This window comes from Nicotiana sylvestris, chromosome 12 (genome assembly GCF_000393655.2).
Source record: "Nicotiana sylvestris chromosome 12, ASM39365v2, whole genome shotgun sequence".
NCBI lineage: Eukaryota > Viridiplantae > Streptophyta > Magnoliopsida > Solanales > Solanaceae > Nicotiana > Nicotiana sylvestris.
Window position 1 is genome coordinate 167674213 of NC_091068.1, and position 24823 is coordinate 167699035.

General features: G+C 39.1%; 1 protein-coding gene across 1 annotated transcript; it reads left to right on the plus strand.

The window, feature by feature from the left end:
- Positions 1 to 9012: 9012 nt before the first annotated feature.
- Positions 9013 to 9933, plus strand: LOC138884085 (uncharacterized). The gene is made up of 2 exons (XM_070164829.1): positions 9013 to 9774; positions 9838 to 9933. Exons 1-2 carry the CDS (start codon positions 9013 to 9015, stop codon positions 9931 to 9933), a joined length of 858 nt encoding a protein of 285 aa, XP_070020930.1.
- The last annotated feature ends 14890 nt before the right edge of the window (positions 9934 to 24823 follow it).

A 24823-nucleotide genomic window follows, 5' to 3' on the forward strand; every position in this document is an offset into this window, starting at 1 on the left:
TAAAGTTTCAGGACATTGTCAGTATTGACAATGATCCTGTGTGTGTTTGATTCTAGTTCAGTATTAAGTCCAGTCTGAATTGGTTTGATAATTGCAGTAATATGTTGTTAGTTCTGAATTCAGTATAATATTGCTGAAATATCCAGTTTGAATTCAAGTTTGCAAAAGTTGGTCAAATGCAATTGTGTTAGGAAGTTAATAGGATTGGTTATAGCTGTAAATCAGGAGATAACTAAGTTTGTACAGATTTTAGAATCTGTTTTGCTGTAGGTTCTGATTTTGTTTTCAGTAATAACATTAGGATTTCAGGGGCATTTCTGGGAATGAGCAGTAAAAAACAGGGTGTTAGTACTAGTATATTATAATGTAATGTTAGTTGCTATTAGTTAATAATACTAATGGGGAACAAGGGATAATGGGCTGCTGAAAATCAGGGAAAAGGTTTTACATAATGGGATTTTCTGTTTTTAAAAAGAAGAAGGGGGTCCAAGAAGCACTTAAATTGCCTAGGACCAGCCCTGTATAAATACAGGAGATGGACAGACAGTTAAGGGGACAGAATTTTTGAGTGAGAAAAAAAGGGGGAATTTTTGAGTGAGAAAGAGAGAATTTTAAGAGAGAGTTTTGCATGCAGAATTTAGGAGAGTCTTTGAGGAATTTTCAGAAAAACTGGAAGAAAGTTTAAGAGTTCCTTTTGAAGAAATTTTAGGAAAATTGAGAGGGAGTTTCAGATTTTAGGATCAGTTTTCAGAAGAGGAGAGTTTGAGAGATTTTAAAAGAGGAAAAAGAAACAGAAAAGGAACAAAAGAGCATTCACACACACACACAGATATACAGCAACAGAAAAACAAAAATCAGAAAAAATGGGATTTTGAAACTGAAAAGGAATTGAAATTTGAAATATTGTTTCTTTTGTTGAATTTGTTCAACCTTACTTGGTTCCATTGATTCAATTAATATTTGAAGTGTCCAGTTTTAAAAATAGCTGTACTGTGTATCTGTTTTCTTCGGATCCTCTTATTGCTCAAATTTGAGGGAATACTGGTATTTCGCTGTTTTTGTTACTGCTGCAACTGCTGAAACTTACTTCTTCTACCTTCATTTTCAGGTATATATATCCTTTTAAATTCTATGTTGGAAAGAGATTCAATATGGTGGATAAATGAAGATTGAATTGAAATTCTGTTTTTATCTGTCCAAATTCATCAATTTAAATCTCGTTTTTTTATTTTATGTTAGTTAATTAGTAGTGAATTCAATTTGATAGCTATGAGCTAATTGTCTTACTTTGAAAGTTCGTATAAAGATTTGTAATAACATTAGCTCATTATCTCATTAGTTTAATCATATTAAATTGTCGAAGTAGGGAATATGGTATGAATGTTGGTCATTATTTAAATTTTGTTGTTGGTTAAGTAAGAAGTGATGTAGAAGGGCCAAGATAACTATAGTAGTGATATTTTTTGTTACATAAGGTTAAGATGATGATGTCGATAAGATAATAGATGTGTGTATAAACTTTGGTGAAAGGTGACATGGTATAGCTTGTTACGATGTTTAAAATATTATGAAGGTTTACAACATATAACTAAGTTGCATATAAGGTAATTTTATTGAATTGGCTTGTATAATAATTCCTTTCTTATAAACTCGAATGCCTATCTACCTTCTTAAAATAAATTAACCAAGTAATTAGGCCTATTAGATTAAAAGCAAGCATATAAGAATGAAAAAAGATGTATAAGCATAAATTGCCACACTTCATATCAATGATAATTAGAAGTAGAATTTGCATTAAATAAATAATGAAAATTCTCGGAAAATATTTCCTTCCTTTATGAATCATTTATTTTCAGTTTCATATGCAATTTATTCTTTGGCATATATATATATATATGTCATATATGTTTAAAAATAGTACTAATCATGTTTTTATTCTGTTCTTTGAACTTGAATAGTCTTGGATAAACATGTTATATGTGGAAATTCCATAATATCATTATAAATATGTCGCGCGATTAGGGATACGTTCGCGTACCCTGATTATATTTTTAAAAGCAAAAATTCGGATTATGCGTACGCGCAATTTCGAACGAATGTTTAATAAAAGGATTTTTCTAAAGGCGTTAAATCAATTTCATAAAAAACCCGAGATGTACGGTTCACTATTCAAGAAAAATAAATATTCTTGATTCAAAACAATCTCGGAGAAATGATTGCTTAATATATTATAAAAAATTATTGTGTACACGTACGCGTGACACAATTCCGCATTTTTAATTTATAACACGAATATACGTACGCGTAATTCGATTCAAAGAAGGTTTCAATCGTAATAAGTATAAGCAGTAGTAAAATCAGAAAACATCAATATTTAATAAAATCAAGTTGATTAAGCCAATAATAAAAACAGTTAAGCGACCGTGCTAGAACCACGGAATTCGGAAATGCCTAACACCTTCTTCCGGATTAACAGAATTCCTTACTCAGGATTTCTGGTTCGCGGAAAAAAATAAACAGAGTCATATTCTCCTCGATTCAGGGATTATAATTGGTGACTTGGGACGCCTCAAAATTCCCAGGTGGCGACTCTGAAACAAATAAACAAATCCCGTTTCGACTGTCCTTTAATTGGAGAAAACTCCCCACGCGCCCCGCGGGCGCGGGAAAAGAGGAGGTGCGACACCTATCATCTCTAACCTTCAACTACCTTCTCCTTCATGTTCCTTACACAAAAAACCTAGAGCTAGACCTAGCAGCTGCAGAAAGAAAACGAAGTAGCAGCTACACAAAAAAAAGAACTCCATAGCAGCCATTCTTCATCATCTTGACAAAAAAACAAACCAGCGAGATCAACAACCTTGAACAACCGTTACACACCACCAAGCCATTAACGATCATCTTCTTCAACCAAACCCCCTAACACCCTAATTCCCTCTCCATTCCGCCGTTATAACACTCCAGCTGACCTAGCGGAAAAACGAATAAGAAAAAGACGAAAATAGGAAGACAACCTCAGCCCTCCAAATCCCTCTTGTGAGCACGTGATTTTTTCCCTATATGAATTACTCCCACAAATTCAAAACAAAATAATGTTTCCATTATTTACAATTTCGTAGGTTTTTTTTGTAGCATTTTGTTAATTGTTTGCATTTGTCTGCGCATGTTAATTTTGTTTAAATTATGAAAAAATATAAAATATGTTGCATTTGCATTTAGGATTTAACTTTGCTATGTTAAAAATTAATTAGCAATTTAGTTGCTTTACAAATGGAAAAATCACAAAAATGGTTTTGCATTGTTCAATTTTAGATTTGAATTTCGTTGGTTTTCCTATTTGGTATTTAATTAGGTGTAACAATCATTAGGGTTAATTAATTTAATTTGGTAAGATTATTTGGTTTAGGATTTAATTTAGGTGATATTTTTCAATTTTGAAAAAAAAGAGAAGAAAAAAAGAATTTTGAAATAAAAGAAAATAAAAGAGTTGAAGAAATCAGATTTTTGGGCTAAGTCTTTTAAATTTCCCAAAGCCCAATTCGATTACCCCTTAAACTTGTCCTAAACCATCCCAAACCCAACCAATACCCGGACCAGCCCCACCTCCCAATCAAAATGATGTCGTTTCATTAAGCTTTGATCTGAGCCGTTGATCGTTCTTAATCGAACAAATGAGAATTGAGGATCGTTGGGCATATAACTGTCCTAATCTCACTACCCCTCCAAACCCCCTCTCTCATCGTCTCTCTCGACTCCACCCCTTTTCAGAGACAAAAACCCTAAGCGCCGCCTCCATTTTCCCCACCTCGAACCTGGCAGCGCCACCTCCATTCACCACCAAAATTACACCACAAGACCACCACGACCCCCTCGTTACAAATCCCTGATTGGTTTCTCTCGAATCTTCACCAGACTCGTCGAATTTGGATTTGAAGATGAACCCTAAAAATTCAAAAATCCCAAATCGAGTTTCTGTGAAAGATTTATGTCTAATATGACATTATTCGTGTGTTATTTACAAGAACACACGATTAATATTATATTTGGCCGAAAATCCGAAGATTTGAAGAGTCGGGTTCCAGTCTATACTGTCCGAGCTTTGGTAGGTATTTTCTTCATTTTTTATTTTTCTATCTTTCTACTTCTTCTCTTTTCTGTTCGTTCTCGTTGTCTCTCTCCCTTTCCTCCGGTCTCTCCTTAGTTAGATTTCTTGATTTGAATTTGGTAAAGTATTAAAGCATTGGTTATAAGTTTCTGTGTTTATATAGTGTTTGTATTTACGCCGTGAGCCTTTCAAATTTTCTCGTAGAAGTTCTTGAAGATCCCGTTTTAGTTTATGCATGTTGCCCGTTTAAGTTCTGTTCTGTTTGTCCATTGATATGATTGGCTCAGGTTAAGTCGAATATGTGGTTTATTTGTAGCTCGTCGTTTTAATTTAAAAGAAGATCAGCCTGTAGAGCTTATTTTAGTTATGAAAAAATTCAAGTAATTTTGTTTGAGCTTTCGATATTGTTTGGGCTTTGAGGACATTTTCAAATCCTTCATAGAGGCCTGTTAAGTGTTGGGGTCAAACTTGACCCATTAACATTTCAAATGGGGTCCATTTGATCCATAGCTCTGCCTGGCCCAGGGGTAATTAACAGGGTTTAAAAGGGTAAATTGGGAAATCTAGGTAAAGAATCTCTGAATAACTGAAATAGGAAGCTTCCTAGAAGCTGGGGTAGGGACTTATCTGAAATACTGATCTTCACACTAAGGATTTCTAAGCAAAAACCAAAATTCAAGAAGGTGCAAAGTGCAAACTTGACTTTCTTTAAGCTGCCTTATTTCCTATAAAGGCATGTTTTCTTGCCTTTCAAGGTAGAGATGGGAAGAGATAAAAAAGTACTGAAAAAAAAAGCAAACGACTGGAGTTTTTCTTTAAGAAGAATACTGAAATTGTTGGAGTTTTCTGTTTGATTTTCAAGTCTAATTGCCTTGTCAAATAGTCATATTTAAAGGGTTCAGTATAAATGGTGCATTTGGGGTTCTAAACATCTGTGTTAGTTTCAAAATTCGAGGCCGGATTTGCTGGATTTTTGGCACTGTTTCACTGCTTGGTTCAAGATGATTTATGCTACTGTTTACTGTTGATTCTTCACCTCTTTTGTTTTTCCTTGTTCCTTACCAGGTATTACTCCAAACCACTGTCAACAAGTAGCTAAGGACATTTGTTTCCAACGGAAGCCTGATTGAATATAAACTGTTTCAGATTCCCTTTTTATTTGTTTTCATTGAATGTTCTGTAATAGGTCATGTGTTGTATATGCTAATTTGGTTATCTTATGTTATTGATATGACATAGAAGTGAATTCATGCCTTTAAGATGTTTTGGGTGTTGATTTCTGGATTTGAGTGGACTTGTGCTGATTATCTGTATCTCATTAATGTTGGTATTAAGGCGAGATTAATGGGTTTAAAGTTTTCAGGTTGTGTTTGAGTTTAAGTTTAGATTGAGGCATGAATACTTGTTAAGCGCATTATCAGCATAGTCAAAGTTTAAGCATACGTTTTCAGTAGCTGTTAAAATCTCCCTATGTTCCATCGATTGTAGAGTGATGAAGCTTATCATTTTGTTTTTCGAATACAATTGGTACTTTATGGCCGGTAGGGACTCGATCTTGAGTCCTGAGCCCTAGTTCTGGTTTTGACCGAGGTTGGGCTTTTTGAGCCTGGGCCTCGAGATCACTTGCAAAGTAAATGGTATGCCCTTACAATTTGGGCTTGCTTCGCGATCCCAATAGCTTGTGTGTTGCTTTGGATTTTTCCTCATAGCAGACTTGACCCAAAAATGCATGCAGAAAATAAAATTGGAAGTTTTAGTTGGCTAATTTGTGCCCAACAGTAAAAATTCAGAAATAAAAAGTGTGGCTCAATTCATGTCTTCATATGATCTTAGTTGATTTACATTTAGTTGATGATGCATGGTTCTGAAGATTGGGCCTAGTGTTGGCCCAATTTGCTCGAATGCCCAAACCGTTTCTTTTCTTTTAAGTAATTGGATATGTTTCCCTTTAAGACACTTTCCTTTTAATTAATCTAGACGTTAGTTTAAAAGGTAGGATTTAAACTCTTTCATTGGTTATTTAAATTAGATTCTTTCAATAGTTCGAGGTGTGCCATAATAGCCAAACACATAGTTTATGGCCCTCAAAAGCTTACTTTTGCACTCCCTTTAAAAATTAGAATCGAGGTGTGCCGTGCCAAATAAAATCTTCAAATGCATGGCCCTTGATATATCATTTCTTTTTTTTTTTAAATCCTTAAAAATCGAGGTGTGCCATTTAGTCGAATTTTCCATGGCCCTCGCAAAGTTAAAAACATGTAGTTGCTTTAGGCGCATTATTTTAACAATATTACCTTCCTAAATTTGGGTGCGCATTTCATGTGACTCAAATCCAAATCTTAACAGCGTTAAGTAAAATGTGCCTCGGACTGCGGGTGTATTTCATGTGGCGTGATCCAAAGACGTATTTTAGATGACGTTGAAGTCTTCTTTAAAATAATTGAAAGCGGTTTTAAAGCTAAAATGCACATAGGCTTAAAGATGTTTTAAAATCAGATAAATAAGCCAAATATAACAGTTGAGTGACCGTGTTAGAATCACAGAACTCGAGAATGCCTAACACCTTCTCCCGGGTTAACAGAATTCCTTACCCGGATTTCTGTGTTCGCGGACTGCAAAAACAGAGTCAATCTTTCCTCGATTCAGGATTTTAACCGGTGACTTGGGACACCATAAATTATCCCAAGTGGAGACTCTGAATCTTTTAATAAATAATCCCGTCTCGATTGTCACTTTAAATTGGAAAAACTCCCACATTCCCCTTTCTGGGGGGGGGAGGGGTGTAGGAAAAAGGAGGTGTGACAGCTTTGGTGACTCTGCTGGGGATCGAACCCAGAATCTCTGGTTCAGGGTTCAAGAATTCGAGCTTAGAATAATTGTTATAGTTGGCTTTATCCATTATCTGAATTTGTTACATGATTTGGGCCTAATGTGCTAATTGATTGCTTTTACCGCTTTGATATTCCGTGAACTGTATATAAACTGTTGCGAAATTCCTCTTCCCTCTGAGTCTTCTAAATCATGAAGAAGTGTGCACTTTGTGTGGCTTCTTTTCTGTTAGAGTCATATCCCAAATTTAGAACGAGGTTCGGACAAGTTGTAAAGCCTGTGAAGCTTCTGTATTCCCGGTACACTGCCCCCCTCGACTCGAGCTATTCGCTCGGGTAAGCTAGGTCTAGAACAATAAACCCAGGTTTTGAACCTAGTACAACAAGACCTCATGCCGGATCCCTAGTAGGAACGTTTGCTTGCATCATGTGCATTTAACTTTAGAGACTCAACACAAGGGTTGAGTCTGTCTAGGACATGTATACCAAAAATGAAAAAGACCATCCTGATGCATCTTACTTGCTACTTGTGTATTTATTTGCTTCGGACTTGCATGCTGACCGGCTTATAAATATTGGGAAAATTCGAGGAAAGAGAAATAGCAGTGTAGAGGGTTAAGAGCGTTAATCACCTGTTTTGAGAAAAACCAATGTCCAAATAGCGCTGAAACTCTACCGAATTTTTGAGAAAAAACAAAGTGAAAAATGACAAAAAAAAGAGTTTTGTTTTCAAAAATAGTTTGTTTTATTTGCCCGAACTACGCTAGTTTGATTCTCATAGGGTGTGAGATACGTAGGAAACCCCCATCAGGTCCAACTTCTCTTTTGTAAAAGCAGCCCAAAAAGAATAAAAATTTTATTTTCATTGCAAATAAAGTAAGATGATGCCGTTCTTCTCAAAATAGCCGAATATCCCTCAAAAGGGCGTCGGAAGGCTATTTTTGCAAGAACAACCACTTTTAGTCACTTTTAAAGGTTTTGGCTGGTTAGCCGACATAGCCTTAAAATCTTCATTTTCGAAATGCTAAAAAGGCCGTATTGGCAAGGCTGAATATTTTTGTGAAAATTTTGAAAAAAAATGGTCATTTTTCTTGAGTCAAAATGAGTCATAGTTTTCTTTTAATTAAAATCACCTTAATAAATGTGTAGGATGAGCACAATTCAAAATGAACCTTTCTCAGTCCGTGAAGAGATCCCTTTGGAGTTGCATATGTGATGGCATGATTTAGGGGACGACAGCAGGAAAGTTGTGAAAAAAGCGTTGGGCGGTCTTATCGGGCTCTTGAAGGTTAAGCCAAGAAAAGACGTGATTGATCCTTGATACCATTTTGGGACCCAGCACATAATGTACTCCGCTGATTTCGAGTTAACTCCTATACTGGAAGAGATAGCAGGCTATGCCGTCTTCGAGGGGAATATTAGAAATCAATACCCGGTAGCACCGAGAACAGTAACCCCTCACAAATTTTTGGACTTGTTAAGCATCAGTTGGGACATCCGAGACGGAAATTTGGCCAAAGGATTCTGTACCTTCTACTTTTTGTATCGACATTACGGGAATCCCCATGGCTTCGAAACGCCAGATACCGGTCTTACTCACGCGAGAAACCAAGACAAGTGGGAAGCTCGGAGAGGATTAGCTTTTATAATGGCGTTCCTGGGTATTTTGGTTTGCCCCAGAAAAGATGGGAACATAGAGTTGGGGCTTGTAGGGATAGCTGACTTCTTGATGAAAAAGGCAAATGGGACTATAGTGCCGCTGATCTTGGCGGAAATTTACCAAGCTCTGACCCTTTGTCGAGAAGGAGGGAAGTTCTTTGAAGGGTGCAATATGCTGTTACAACTATAGATGGAGGAACACCTTTGCCATCGTCCCGGATACTTGAATTGTGGTATGGCTGGCCTTGAATGCATCGAAAAACATGAAAAACGGGTAGAGGGTTATGAGTTCCCAGATGGTATGGAAGCATGACATGCTCATTTGAGATCTTTAACTACAAACAAGATCGAATGGACGATCGGGTGGCTCTCGGTCGGTGAAGTAATCTATATGTCGGCTGAGGTGTTTTTTTGCAGTTGATGGGTCTTCGGAGTATCCGGCCTTATGCTATGCACAGAGTCATACTTCAGTTAGGCCGATACCAGAACATCCAACACGATGAAGATTTGAGTTGGCAGGTCATCGAGTTAGAATCAAAAGCTTCCTTCCCGGAAGAAAAAGTGCGTCGGATTTGGCATCAGTGCAAATTATTAGGGCCTAATACTCAAGTACGAGATCTATCCAGAGGCAAGGTGGAGTCTAGTTACACTGCTTGGTATGGTAAAAGATCTCGAGTTCATCATGAGCCCGAAAGGCCTGCAAAGAGACCCCATATCCAACAGTTCACCGACGGAGCACAAGTGCAATGGGACTGGTTGACCAAAGAAAACGAGTACAGGGTTACCATAAGCAAATTGGAAAAACAAGTCAAAGAACTTCAATTCGAGAATATCTTGCAAGCCGCGACGAACGAAGAAGAAAAGAAAAAGCTAGCCAAAGAAAATGAGGCCCTTCGAGCCCAAATTCAGAAAATGAAAATAGTGGCTGAAAACCCCGCCCGAAATGCCAAAGATGAAAAACTCATAGATAACATGATGCAGAAAGTGAGTGACTATAGTTTTTATTTAAACAAATCAGAAAGTGAACTAGCCAGGGCTCGAAAGCAATTGGCTAAAAATGCATATGAACGAGCACGCCTGGTTAAGCAGTTGAAAGAAAAGTACGAAAATGAGGTTGCGGGATTAAAGAAAAGGGTCATCTCCACGGAAAACAAAATGATCAAACAGGCGAAAGACTTCAAGGTTGAAAGGGAACATTGTTATACAACATTGGCACAATTAGAAATATATTTGCAACAACTTCAGGAGCAGAATCATGTGGCTGAGCAAACTTTGGAAGCTAGGGCGCAGCAGATCGGGTGTTTGTTACAAGAAAAAGGTGTCATAAAAGAGAGAATTTGAAACATTGCCGATTACATTGTTGTGAAGTGCCAAGCCTGTGAGGATATGACTCGCACCACCTTCTTCGCGGCAGTGATGACATTTGTTAAATAGATAATGAGTGACTTGGATCGACTTCAAAGGGATCTTGCATATAGGCCCGCGGCGAGACCGAATGATGTCCAGCGGGCACCAGGGGCACTAATGTATTCATGATTTTTCATTTGAGTATGTATTTCCTTTTCCGTTAGAGTCTGTCAGTTGTTTTGAGTCTATATTTTCTTTTTACTAGAGTCTGTCATTTGTTTTCGAGTCTGTATTGTCTGTATTTCATCTTTTCATCAGAGTCTGTTAGTTTTTTTTGGAGTCTGTTAGTTTTGAGTCTTTGTAATCAAAGCATTTGTTTTTATGAAAATTGAAAATCCCAAGATGTTTTATTATTTACTTTCACACTTACCTACCAAAACTACGCTCGGTCTGATTCATGCGGGGTCATGATACTTAGGCAATCTCCATAGGATTCGACCATAACCAAAAGAAAAAAAGAGAGAGAGGAAAAACAAGAAAAGAAAAGAGAGAAGAATAAGAAAACCAAGAGAAAGAAGCAATAGCAAAACAAGAGGGAAATGAGAGGATAAAAACAAAGAGAAAGCAAGGGCAAGAGTGAAAAGACGAAAAGAAAAAAAAGAGAAAAAAGGAAAAGAAAAAGGAAAAAAATAAAAGAGAGAAAAGTTAGGATGATGCAAGCATCCGATCAAATACATAATAGAAACGGTTAACTACTTAGGTGTGTTCATTACCCAAAACGTGCGGTTACCAATTTGTTAAAGCCCTAATCACTAACAAGGTTGTTGTTGATATATTAAGTCCAGGCAGGTGGTTAGTTGATTGGCATTCTGGCAACTCACTCCTACAACACCCGATCAAAAGACAAGGTGAACATGGCCAACCAAGAACCGGAGGCAAGTATTGTTGATATGGAAGAATTGGATGTTAATGCGATGAGGGAAGAGATGTATAAATTAAAGCAGCAAATGGCTGAAATGTACCAGGCCTGGGCAAAGGGTCATCCACCACCGGTTTATCCTGCCAACCCTGCTTATATCCCATCATCGGCCCAACCTCAGGAGCCTCCCACTGTGAACTCATCTTTATCCTTTCCCCTCTACCAACAATGCTACGACACCACTTCCCATACTTCTCAAGCTCCACCACCCAAACAAGTCCCATACCTTCCTCCGCTAGTCACTCCCGTCTTTGTGGCACCTCTACCTGTTGCATTACAATGATCTTCTAGTGAGCCTTTATTCCAGACTCATGACAACCAGTATTACCCCCCGAGCCCACCTTCAAAGCTCCAGAACCTATCCTTACACCCCTCTTCTTGATCTCCCGGCAGAGACCGAGAAGCCACCCAAAAATCCCGAACATGAGGAGATGATCAGAAAGGTCAAAAGCTTAGAATAATCATTCAGAGATATGAGGGGGATGAAAGGTCAATTAAGTGTGGCCTATAAGGATTTATGTATGTTCCCAGATGTTCAGTTACCAGCAGGGTTCAAGATAACCAAGTTTGATCTGTACGACGGGCATGGTGACCCAGTAGCACACTTAAGAGGATTTTGTAGCAAGATGAGAGGAGCAGGCGAAAGAGATGAATTACTGATGGCATATTTCAGCCAAAGTCTGAGTGGATCGGTGTTAGAATGGTATACCAGACAAGATCACAGCAGGTGGTACACATGGGACGATTTGGCCCAAGCCTTTGCCTGCCATTTTCAGTACAATCTTGAAATTATCCCAGACCGTCTGTCATTGTCGAAGATTGAGAAGAAGCCCGGTGAGAGTTTCAGGAAATATGGATTTCATTGGAGGGAGCAAGCCGTGAGGGTTGACCCTCCAATAAAAGAAAGTGAGATGGTTTATTATTTCTCGCAGGCCTTGGAGCTTACTTATTTTGGTCATTTGGTGTCAACAGTGGGCAAGTCCTTTAATGAGGTTGTAAAAATGGGAGGCATGGTTGAGGAGGGACTCAAGTCCAACAAGATCATGAGTTATTCAACAATCAAAGCGACCACCCAGGCCATTCAAAACGATACTGGGGGTGTACTTGGGAAAAAGAAGAAAGAGGATGTTGCGACAGTCGAGTTAGGAGCTTGGTTCGGATCCAGGGATCCTTCACGTTACTACAACCAGCCTCGACCCTATCACCAAACTTACCCACCAGCCGATCCCCATTTTTCCATCCATCATGCACAAACATACCCTCAACCTCCTACCCACGCACTATGGCGTGCGCCAATTCCACATAATCCCTACCCAGCTCCACAAAATACCTATCCACCCCCAAGAGCCTACCGAAATCCCCCTGGAACAAGTTTCAGGCCCAATCAGGCCGCCAAAAATGAGAGGTTGTAGAAGAAGAAGACTTTCACTCCATTGGGAGAATCCTATACCAGTTTGTTCCACAGGTTGAGACAATTGGGTATGCTAAGTCTGATCGAGCCAAAATTGCCAAATCCTCCCCCCAGAAATCTTAATCACTCTATGAGTTGCGAATATTATTCCGGTGCTCCGAGGCACGACACAGAGAAGTGCTAGCAATTGAAAACACCTATTCAAGAGCTTATTGATACTAATCGGATTAAGGTCCAAACTCCGGAGGCACCTAATATCAACTAGAACCCATTGCCAGCCCATAATGAGACAAATATGATTGAGATAGTGCATAAGGGAGGGGAGCCTAAGAAGCCTTTTCAAACTATCATGATGATTCGGTCCAGTGATGTCAGGCCGCTTGAAAGGTCAACAAGTGAGAAGTCTGTGATCAATTTGAATGGGACAAAAAGTGAACCATCTGTGGTGGTTAAGAAAGGGTCCTCAAGTGACGTTGCAGGGAAACATGAAAGAGCGAAAGTGGTTGTGCCAGGAGTGGCAAAAAAGCTTATGGTAGTTGTGGAGGGTGCTCGCACAGATCCTGTCGTTATCAAGCCGGTAACTCAATTATCGATAGTCAACAGCAAGGCAGTTCCGTGGAATTATGAACGAGTGACAGTGACTTACAAGGGGAAAAAGGTTAAAGAAGAAGTTTGTGAGACCCATGGTCTGACTCGATCGGGGAGATGCTTTGCCCCCGAAGAGTTGAGAAAAGCTAAGATCTCCAAAGATAACCCAGTATTGGCGAAGAAAGCTGTGATCAAGGAAGAAGCAGAGGAATTTTTGAGAAAGATGAAAGTGCAAGACTATTCCATTGTGGAGCAGTTGAGGAAATTACCGGCTCAGATTTCATTATTGTCATTATTGATCCATTCAGACGAGCACCGTCGGGCTTGGATGAAGATCTTGAATGAGGCCCATGTTCCTGACAAAATCTCAGTAAACCACTTGGAAAAGATAGCTAACAAAATATTTGAGGTAAATAGAGTCACTTTTTCTGATGATGAGTTGCCCGTGGAGGTTACTGAGCACAATAGAGCCCTCTACCTGACGGTGAAATGCGAAGATTCCGTGGTTACTCGGGTACTGATTGACAATGGTTCCAACGCTAATATTTTCCCTCTCTCTACTCTGAACAAGTTGAAGGTGGAGGATGAAAGAATTCACAAGAACAATATCTGTGTTCAGGGATTCGACGGTGGAGGGAAAGATTCAGTTAGGGACATAGTGCTTGAGCTTACAATAGGTCCAGTTGAATTTACTATGGAATTCCAGGTGCTCGATGTGGCAGTTTCTTACAATCTGCTGTTAGGTCGACCCTGGATTCATGCTGCCAAAGCGGTCCCGTCTACTCTGCATCAAATGGTCAATTTTGAATGGGATAGACAGGAAATTGTTGTGCACGACGAAGATAATTTGTGTGTTCCCGGTGATGCCATTGTTCCGCTCATAGAGGTTAAAGGTGACAAGGGGTCGTGGGTTTATCAAGTTTTTGACACGGTATCGGTAGAGAAAATTCCAGAAGGGAAGTGCGTGCCAACTCCAAGGGTAGCTTCTACATCAGTCATGGTAGCCGTTGAAATGTTAAAAAATGGTTTTGTACCGGGCAAGGGTTTGTGCATCTCTACAAGGTATCGTACAACCAGTTTCTCTTCCTAAAAACTTGGATACATTTGGTATGGGATTCAAGCCCACAGTCGCAGACGTGAACATGTTAGAGGCTGGAGAGGGTTCGAGTAAGGCGGATGTGCAATTTATTGGGCCTAGTGCAAAGATTAACAATTGGGAAGCTACTCCTCTCCCCACCAGGAAGGAGTTTTGGTAGTTTGCTTTGATTTTATTTCAGTTTATCTGGATTACTCAAGGGTTGTAATTCAGATTCTATTTTCCGTCCGTTTGGATGTATAAACCTTGTTATCTTTAATTTCAATGAAATGCAATTTCCTTTTTTCCCTTCCTGATAGTTTTTTTCTTCCTTGTACAATTCTTTTTATGCTTGCTTCAATGATATGACATGCATGAGGAATCTCCGGCCCAGTCTTAAAAGCCAATCTAATTCTGAAATAGTAATTCAAGAAATAGAGTGTGATGATGAATCAGAATATGATGAGGATGAGGCTTTTGAAGAGATTAGTAAAGAACTAAGCCATTTGAAGAAAAACCCAGGCCTAACCTGAGTGATACAGAAGCAATCAATTTAGGGGACCAAGATAATGTCCGGAAAACTAAAATAAGTGTCCATCTTGAACCACAACTTAGAGAGGAGATAATTAAAGCACTGTTCGAGTATAAAGATGTTTTTGCATGGTCCTATGACGACATGCCGGGTCTAAGCACTGGCTTGGTGGTTCACAAATTGCCCACTGACCCGGCACTCCCCCTGTCAAGCAGAAGTTGAGGAAATTTAAAACTGATACGAGTGTGAAGATTAAGGAAAAGGTCACCAAACAGTTTGAGGCCAAAGTTATTCGGGTCACTCGGTATCCCACCTAGTTAGCCAATGTTGTGCCTGTGCTGAAGAAGGATGGAAAAACCAGGGTATGTGTTGATTATCGAGATCTCAACAAGGCAAGTCCCAAGGATAACTTCCCATTGCATAACATCCATATATTAATCGATAATTGTGCCAAACATGAGATTGGTTCTTTTGTGGATTGTTATGCGGGCTACCACCAGATCTTAATGGATGAGGAGGACGCAGAAATGACGACATTCATCACGCCATGAGGAACGTACTGCTATCAGGTCATACCATTTGGTTTGAAAAACACTGGGGCAACCTACATGAGGGCAATGCCGACCATATTCCACGACATGATACACAAGGAGATCAAGGTTTATGTGGATGATGTGATTGTAAAGTCTAGAAAGCAATCTGACCATGTCAGAGATCTGAGAAAGTTCTTTTAAAGGCTTCGCAGGTACAATCTCAAGCTCAATCCTACAAAATGTACGTTCGGTGTTCCGTCTGAAAAGTTGTTGGGATTCATATTCAGCCACCGAGGTATTGAATTAGACCCATCAAAGATCAAAGGTATCCAGGAATTGCCACCCCAAAGAACAAGACTGAGGTGATGATTCTTTTGGGGAGATTGAATTACATTAGCAAGTTTATTGCTCAGCTCACGACAACTTGTGAGCCTATCTTTAAACTATTAAAGAAAAATGCTGCAGTCAAGCGGACAAATGAATGTCAGGAAACATTTGATAAGATAAAGGGGTACTTGTCAAACCCACCTGTGTTGGTCCCGCCAGAACCAGAAAGACCTTTGATTCTGTATTTGACGGTCTTGGACAATTCATTTGGATGTGTGTTGGGATAGCATGACATCACTAGCAGGAAGGAGCAAGCCATATATTATCTCAGCAAGAAGTTCACATCTTACGAGGTTAAGTACACTCAGCTTGAGAGGACATGTTGCGCCCTAACTTGGGTAGCACAGAAGTTGAAGCACTATTTGTCATCTTACACTACTTACCTCATCTCTCATTTGGATCCGTTAAAGTATATCTTTCAAAAACCTATGCCTACAAGGAGGCTCGCAGTCAAATCTTGCTCACAGAATTTGACATCATCTATGTGTCTAGGATTGCAATGAAAGCTCAGGCATTGGCCGATCATTTGGCTGAGAACCCAGTGGATGAAGAATATGAACCTCTGAAGACTTACTTCCCTGACGAAGAAGTCATGCATATTAATGAATTGGAACAATTTGAAAAGCCAGGATGGAAACTTTTCTTTGATGGGGCTGCTAACATGAAAGGCGTTGGGATAGGAGCGGTACTTGTTTCTGGAACAGGGCATCACTACCGTGTTACGGCTCAGCTTCAGTTCTACTATACTAATAACATGGCTGAGTACGAGGCATGCATTTTGGGTTTTGAGGATGGCTGTGGATATGGGTGTCCAGGAAGTCTTGGTCTTGGGTGACTCGGACCTCTTGGTGCACCAGATTCAGGGAGAATGGGAAACACGAGATTTAAAACTCATACCGTACCGATAGTGCTTGCAGGATCTTTGTCAATGGTTCCAATCAATAGAGTTCAGGCATATTCCCAGGATTCACAATGAGGTCGTTGATGCTTTGGCGACTCTGGCATCAATGTTGCACCATCCCGATAAGGCTTATATGAATCCTTTGTAGATTCAGATCCGCGATCAGCATGCTTACTATAATGTGGTGGAAGAAGATCTCGATGGGGAGCCTTGGTTTCATGATATCAAGGAATACATTAGGATGGAGGCGTATCCAGTACAAGCCACAGGTGATCAAAAGAGAACAATTAGGCGGTTAACAAGCGGATTTTTCTTCAGCGGAGGGGTTCTGTACAAAATGACCCCAGATCTTGGGCTGCTGAGATGCATAGATGCTAGGAAGGCTACAACTATTATGACCGAAATACATTCTGGAGTCTGTGGACCGCATATGAGTGGTTATGTTCTAGCAAAGAAGATTCTTCGAACAGGTTATTATTGCCTCACCATGGAGCGAGATTGCATCAGTTTTGTGCGCAAATGTCATCAATGCCAAGTACACGGAGATTTGATTCATTCGCCGCCATATGAATTGCATACAATGTCCACACCATGGACCGTTGTCGCTTGGGGCATGGATGTCATTGGGCCAATAGAGCCATCAGCATCAAACGAGCACATGATCATTCTGGTGGCCATAGACTATTTCACCAAGTGGGTAGGGGCTAAAACATTCAAGTCTGTAACTAAGAAAGCAGTGGTTGATTTTGTGCATTCAAATATCATCTGTCGATTTGGGATCCCGAAGGTAATCATTACGGACAATGGTGCTAATCTCAATAGTCATCTGATGACGGAGACATGTCAGTAGTTTAAGATTGCACATCGCAATTCCACCTCATATCACCCCAAGGCGAATGGAGCAGTCGAGGCAGCCAACAAGAACATAAAGAAAATACTTCGGAAAATGGTAGAATGGTCCAGGCAATGGCATGAGAAACTGCCTTTTGCATTGTTGGGTTATCGCACTACTGTTCGTACTTCAGTAGGGGCAACTCCTTACTTGTTGGTATATTGCACGGAAGTAGTGATACCCGCGGAAATTAAAATTCCATCCCTTCGGATTGTTGCAGAAGCCAAAATTGACGATGATGAGTGGGTTAAAACCCACCTGGAACAATTGAGTTTGATTGATGAGAAAAGATTAGTAGCAGTGTGTCATGGCCAGTTGTATCAACAGAGAATGGCAAGAGCATATAATAAGAAGGTGCATCCATAGAAGTTTGAAGTAGGTTAGTTAGTATTGAAACACATTCTTCCTCATCAGGCTGAAGCCAAAGACAAGATCGCCCCAAACTGGCAGGGGCCAATCGTCGTGACAAGAGTGTTATCCAATGGTTCTTTGTACTTAACGGATATAGAAGGCAAATGTGTAGAAATGGCCATCAATTCTGATGCAGTCAAAAGATACTATGCATGATTTCTTTGGTCAAATTGGGTTTGTTTGTACTTGGCATATTTTGGAGATTGGAATGCTGAAGGCATTTTATTCTGCTATCTGAACACTTTATCCTTTGTTACCCCTTTTTCGAGCCTTGTTTATTTCCTTTCATACCCCTTTTTTGGAATCAGTGGCAAAATTAAAAAAACACGAGAACAAACGACAAGTAAAAAAAAGAAATGAAAAGAGAAAAAGAATGAAAAAAACAACAACAAAACAAAACTACAAAAAAGAAAAAGGAAGAGAAAAGAAAAGGAGAGAAAAAGAACAAAAACAAAGCAATTTCCATGACATGAACTACGCTCGACCTTATTCCTTTTAAGGATACGTAGGTAGCCTCATGGTTTGGTCCCATCAAAATAAAAATCCAAAAGTCCCCAAACAAGAAACTGGGGCAGAAGTTGTGGTTGTTGTCAGAAATCTGATTCCGAAGGTTGTAATTTTAAACCCATTCGAATTGTTTTGAGCCTTTGATATCCTTTTTTTCTAACCCTATCCAAAAGCCCACATTACGGTCCAAAGAAAGACCTTCTGATCAATCTTCGAGAGATTCCAAGTCAAGCAAGTGGAGGTGATTCATATCAAGGGCAACACTCTGGTCCAAGCAGAAAATATTGAAAATGAGAGAATCTTAGTGGTGAAAACCCTCACGGGAACCATAAGGCGACGGGAGCTGAGATAAATCAAAATGAGAGAGTCTTATTGGTGAAAACCCTCACAGGCACCGTTAGGCGAAAGTGAGTTGAGAGATGAACAAATGAGAGAGGCTTGTTGGTGAAAACTCTTCAGGGCACCGCAGGTCGAACAAGGTCAAGGTTTTGGTGAAGAAATCAGGTTATGGAAACTCTGGGGCAAAAAAGTATGGCAATTGAAAGTTGATTGGTTGGACAGATTGGGACGATTAATCCGAAATGCATGTCATGATCATCGGTGCTAGCTTCTCCACTCAGATGAGTCTCTTTTCTTTTTTCCCTTCAAATAGTTTTCCCATTTTTGATTTTTGCTTATCCTTAACTCTGAAAGTCATTGCATTTCATTTCTCTTGGGTTTATTTCTCTAAGATATTCCCAATGTCAGTTCTGTTTAAGCAAATAAGAAGGAATTTCAAATCTTACTACCAACATCCAAAGTTGCACAACGCGCAGGGTAGCCAAGGCATTGCTAGAGGTAGTATGACGTGAAATGGGACATAAGGTGCCAGTGAAAGTTCCATCGGCGGAATGATTCAGTAATTTCATTTGAGATGCAGAAGTTTAGTTAAAGGGGTTAGAGGTGAAACAACGGTTCTGGTGTAGAACATTCGGGTCATCCGAGATCACGTGGATTGAAAATCAGTCAGAAAGCCAAGCGGTTCAGGGCCAGTTTGGGGAATCCAGTCAAAACAAAATAATGCGGCGGAAAGACTTTTAGCAAAGAATGCCATCAGCTAACCACCAAATTTTAAACTAACAAGATTTTTCTTTGATTGAAACAGAGGCAGAAAGTTTCGTTTGTTTCAGGGAAACCCTCCACAAAGAAAGGCGAGCACCAAACAGGTTTGACGGTAAACTCTCAGGTCCTACCTGAATAATGGGATTTAATTTGAAGTTCTCAGGACCCTCCTGAAAAATGGGACCTAGCTTAAAATTCAAAACAATCATGAGTAGTAAAATCTAGCATAAATGTACCCCAAGGAATGTAAGATGGTTTCAAAGTTTGCATGTTTGAGATAGGATTCAAGCAGGATTTTTCAGGGCCCTCCTGAATAATGGGACCTAGCTTTAAGATTTTCATTAGATAACAAGATGTACCATAAGTTCTGTTGTAGGGCAGCATAATTCGGTCGAAAAGAATAGTCACTCTTAAGATAAGACTTGGTTTTTGATTTTTAGGACCCTCTTGGATAATGGGATGTAGTTTAAGACTTTCTTAGATAACAAGATGTAGCAGGAGTCACACCTTTAGAAGATATAATTTAGATTTTTGAAGCCACCATTTAACTAGGAGTTTTCAGGACCCTCATGGATAGTGAGATTTATCTTTCAAATTCACAGAGATATGTGGTAACATGATTTAGTTTACAATCACATATGTGCCCAGCCACCAAACCGGGGCAGAAAATTTTCTTTGTTTTGTTTATTTTGTGGAAATCAGGTGCCCACCAGGAGAACAAGGAAATATATTTTTCAAGTTCAGTAATCAGGCGCCCACGTGGAGAACAAGGGAATACATTTTTTCCAGTTCAGTAATCAGGCGCCCACTTGGATAACAAGGGAATACATTTTTAAGTTCAGTAATCAGGCGCCCACCTGGAGAACAAAGGAATACATTTTTCAAGTTTAGCAATCAGGCACCCACCTGGAGAACAAGGGAATACATTTTCAAGTTCAGCAATCAGGCACCCACCTGGAAAACAAGGGAGTGTAGTTCAAGTTTCAGTTTTCAAAGTTCTTATTGATGTTTGGTGACATGCCAAACCAGGGCAGACATTTTCTTTAATTTATTTATTTTGTGGAAATCAGGCGCCTACCTGGAGAACAAGGAAATACATTTTTCAAGTTCAGTAATCAAGCGCCCACCTAGAGAACAAGGGAATACATTTTTTCAAGTTCAGTAATCAGGCGCCCACCTGGAGAACAAGGGAATACTTTTTTCAAGTTTAGCAATCATGCGCCCACTTGGAGAACAAGGGAGTACATTTTTCAAGTTCAGTAATCAGGCGCGCACCTACAGAACAAGGGAATACATTTTTCAAGTTTAGTAATCAGGCGCCCACCTAGAGAATAAGGGAATACATTTTTCAAGTTTAGCAATCAGGCGCCCACCTCGAGAATAAGGGAATACATTTTTCAAGTTCAGTAATCAGGCGCCCACCTGGAGAACAAGGGAATACCTTTTTCAAGTTTAGCAATCAGGCGCCCACATGGAGAACAAGGGAGTACATTTTTTCAAGTTCAGTAATCAGGCGCCCACTTGGAGAACAAGGGAATACATTTTTCAAGTTTAGCAATCAGGCGCCCACCTGGAGAACAAAGGAGTACATTTTTCAAGTTCAATAATCAGGCGCCCACCTGGAGAACAAGGGAATACATTTTTCAAGTTTAGTAATCAGGCGCCCACTTGGAGAACAAAAGAATACATTTTTCAAGTTTAGCAATCAGGCGCCCACCTGCATAATAAGAGAATACATTTTTCAAGTTCAGCAATCCGGAGCCCACCTGGAGAACAAGGGAATACATTCAAGTCTCAGCAAACGGGATCCACCTGGAGAAAGGGAAAACATCTCGGATTACAATTCAAGGTGGCAACAAGGGGTTATATCGGGAGAATACAAGTCAAAAAGTCAACAAGAACAACAAGAGCAAGTTTGAAGATGTAGATATGATTTTGTAAATGCATAGATTATAGTCTAGTCTAGCTTCTTTTTATTTTTGGTGTAATAAGGGGTTCAGTAAGCAGTAGCAGTAGCAGCAGCAACAGTGAAGTCACAGCTTCATGTTAGTCCCAGCTACCAAACATTCCTGAACTACACTGACCTGATTCCTTTTTAGCCAAGGATATGTAGGCAACCTCAGAAGCAGGGTGCAGTCAAGTCTTTCAAAAATGCTTCCCACAGAGTATTCGAACGGGAAAAAATCACTCGTATACACTCACTTTATCTTTGCACGAAAACTCTTTGTGTTTCCGGGTAAAGAGGGGAAACTGTGAGCACGTGATTTTTGCCCTATATGAATTACTCCCACAAATTCAAAACAAAATAATTTTCCCATTATTTGCAATTTCGTAGGTTTTTTTGTAGCATTTTGTTAATTGTTTGAATTTGTCTTCGCATGTTAATTTTGTTTAAATTATGAAAAATATAAAATATATTGCATTTGCATTTAGGATTTAACTTTGCTATGTTAAAAATTAATTAGCAATTTAGTTGCTTTACAAAATGGAAAAATCACAAAAATGGTTTTGCATTGTGCAATTTTAGATTTGAATTTCGTTGGTTTACCTATTTGGTATTTAATTAGTTGTAACAATTATTAGGGTTAATTAATTTAATCTGGTAGGATGATTTGGTTTAGGATTTAATTTAGGTGTTATTTTTCAATTTTGAAAAAAAAGAGAAGAAAAAAAGAATTTTGAAATAAAAGAAAAAGAAAAGAGTTGAAGAAATCAGATTTTTGGGCTAAGTCTTTTTAATTTCCCAAAGCCCAATTCGATTACCCCTTAAACTTTTCCTAAACCAGCCCAAATCCAGCCAATACCCGGACCAGCCCCACCTCCCAATCAAAACGACGTTGTTTCGTTAATCTTTGATCTAAGCCGTTGATCGTTCTTAATCGAACGGACGAGAACTGAGGATAGTTGGGTATATAACTATCCTAATCTCACTACCCCCCCAAACCCCCTCTCTCATCGTCTCTCTCGACTCCACCCCTCTTCAGAGACAGAAACCCTAAGCGCCGCCTCCATTTTCCCCACCTCGAACCTGGCGGCGCCACCTTTGTTCACCACCAAAATTACACCACAAGACCACCACGACCCCCTCGTTACAAATCCCTGATTGGTTTCCCTCGAATCTTCACCAGACTCGTCGAATCAGGATTTGAAGATGAACCCTAAAAATTTAAAAATCCCAAATCGAGTTTTTGTGAAAGATTTATGTCTAATATGACATTATTCATGTGTTCTTTACAAGAACACATGATTAATATTAGATTTGGCCGAAAATATTAAAGAACACATGATTAATATTAGATTTGGCCGAAAATCCGAAGATTTGAAGAGTCGGGTTCCAGTCTACATTGTCCGAGCTTTGGTAGGTATTTTCTTCATTTTTTCTTTTTCTATCTTTCTACTTCTTCTCTTTTCTGTTCGTTCTCGTTGTCTCTCTCTCTTTCCTCCGGTCTCTCCTTAGTTAGATTTCTTGATTTGAATTTGGTAAAGTATTAAAGCATTGGTTATAAGTTTCTGTGTTTATATAGTGTTTGTATTTACGCCGTGAGCCTTTCAAATTTTCTCGTAGAAGTTCTTGAAGATCCCGTTTTAGTTTATGCATGTTGCCCATTTAAGTCTGTTCTATTTGTCCAGTCATATGATTGGCTTAGGTTAAGTCGAATATGTGGTTTATTTATAGCTCGTCGTTTTAATTTAAAAGAAGATCAGTCTGTAGAGATTATTTTAGTTACGAAAAAATTCAAGTAATTTTGTTTGAGCTTTCGATATTGTTTGGGCTTTGAGGACATTTTTGAATCCTTCATAGGGGCCTGTTAAGTGTTGGGGTCAAACTTGACCCATCAACATTTCAAATGGGGTCAATTTGATCCATAGCTCTGCCTGGCCCAGGGGTAATTAACAAGGTTTAAAGGATAAATTGGAAAATCTAGTTAAAGAATCGCTGAATAACTGAAATAGGAAGCTTCCTAGAAGCTGGGGTAGGGAGTTATCTGAAATATTGATCTTCACACTAAGGATTTCTAAGCAAAAACCAAAATTCAAGAAGGTGCAAAGTGCAAACTTGATTTTCTTTAAGCTGCCTTATTTCCTTGCCTATAAAGGCATGTTTTATTGCCTTTCAAGGCAGAGACGGGAAGAGATAATAAAGTACTAAAAAAAAGCAAACGACTGGAGTTTTTCTTTAAGAAGAATACTGAAAATTGTTGGAGTTTTCTATTTGATTTTCAAGTCTAATTTCCTTGTCAAACAGTTAGATTTAAAGGGTTCAGTATAAATGGTGCATTTGGGGTTCTAAACATCTATGTTAGTTTGAAATTTTGAGGCCGGATTTGCTGGATTTTTGGCACTATTTCATTGCTGGGTTCAAGCTGATTTCTGCTACTCTTTACTGCTGATTCTTTACCTCTTTTGTTTTTCCTTGTTCCTTACCAGGTATTACTCCAAACCACTGTCAACAAGTAGCTAAGGACATGTATTTCCAATAGAAGCCTGATTGAATATAAACTGTTTCAGATTCCCTTTTTATTTGTTTTCGTTGAATGTTCTGTAATAGGCCATGTGTTGTACATGCTAATTTGGTTATCTTATGTTATTGACATGACGTAGAAGTGAATTCATGCCTTTAAGATGTTTTGGGTGTTGATTTCTGCATTTGAGTGGACTTGTGCTGATTATCTGTATCTCATTACTGTTGGTATTAAGTTGAGGTTAATGGGTTTGAAGTTTTCAGGCTATGTTTGAGTTTAAGTTTAAATTCAGGCATGAATACTTGTTAAGCGCATTATCAGCATAGTCAAAGTTTAGGCATGCGTTTTCAGTAGCTGTTGAAATCTCCCTATGTTCCATCGATTGTAGAGTGATGAAGCTTATCATTTTGTTTTTCGAATACAATTGGTACTTTATGGCCGGTAGGGACTCGATCTTGAGTCCTGAGCGCCAGTTCTGGTTTTGACCGAGGTTGGGCTTTTTGAGCCTGGGCCTCGAGATCACTTGCAAAGTAAATGGTATGCCCTTACAATTTGGGCTTGCCTCGCGAGCCCAATAGCTTGTGTGTTGCTTTGGATTTTTCCTCATAGCTGACTTAACCCAAAAATGCATGCAGAAAATAAAATTAGAAGTTTTAGATGGCTATCTGTGCTCAACAGTAAAAATTCAGAAATAAAAAGTGTGGCTCAATTTCATGTCTTCATATGATCTTAGTTGATTTACATTTAGTTGATGATGCATGGTTCTAAAGATTGGGCCTAGTGTTGGCCCAATTTGCTCGAATGCCCAAGCCGTTTATTTTCTTTTAAGTAATTGGATATGTTTCCCTTTAAGACACTTTCCTTTTAATTAATCTAGACGTTAGTTTAAAAGGTAGGATTTAAACTCTTTCATTGGTTATTTAAATTAGATTCTTTCAATAGTTCGAGGTGTGCTATAATAGCCAAACACATAGTTTATGGCCCTCAAAAGCTTAGTTTTGCACTCCCTTTAAAAATTGGAATCGAGGTGTGCCGTGCCAAATAAAATCTTCAAATGCATGGCCCTCGCTTAATTATTTCTTTTTTTTTTAAATCCTTAGAAAT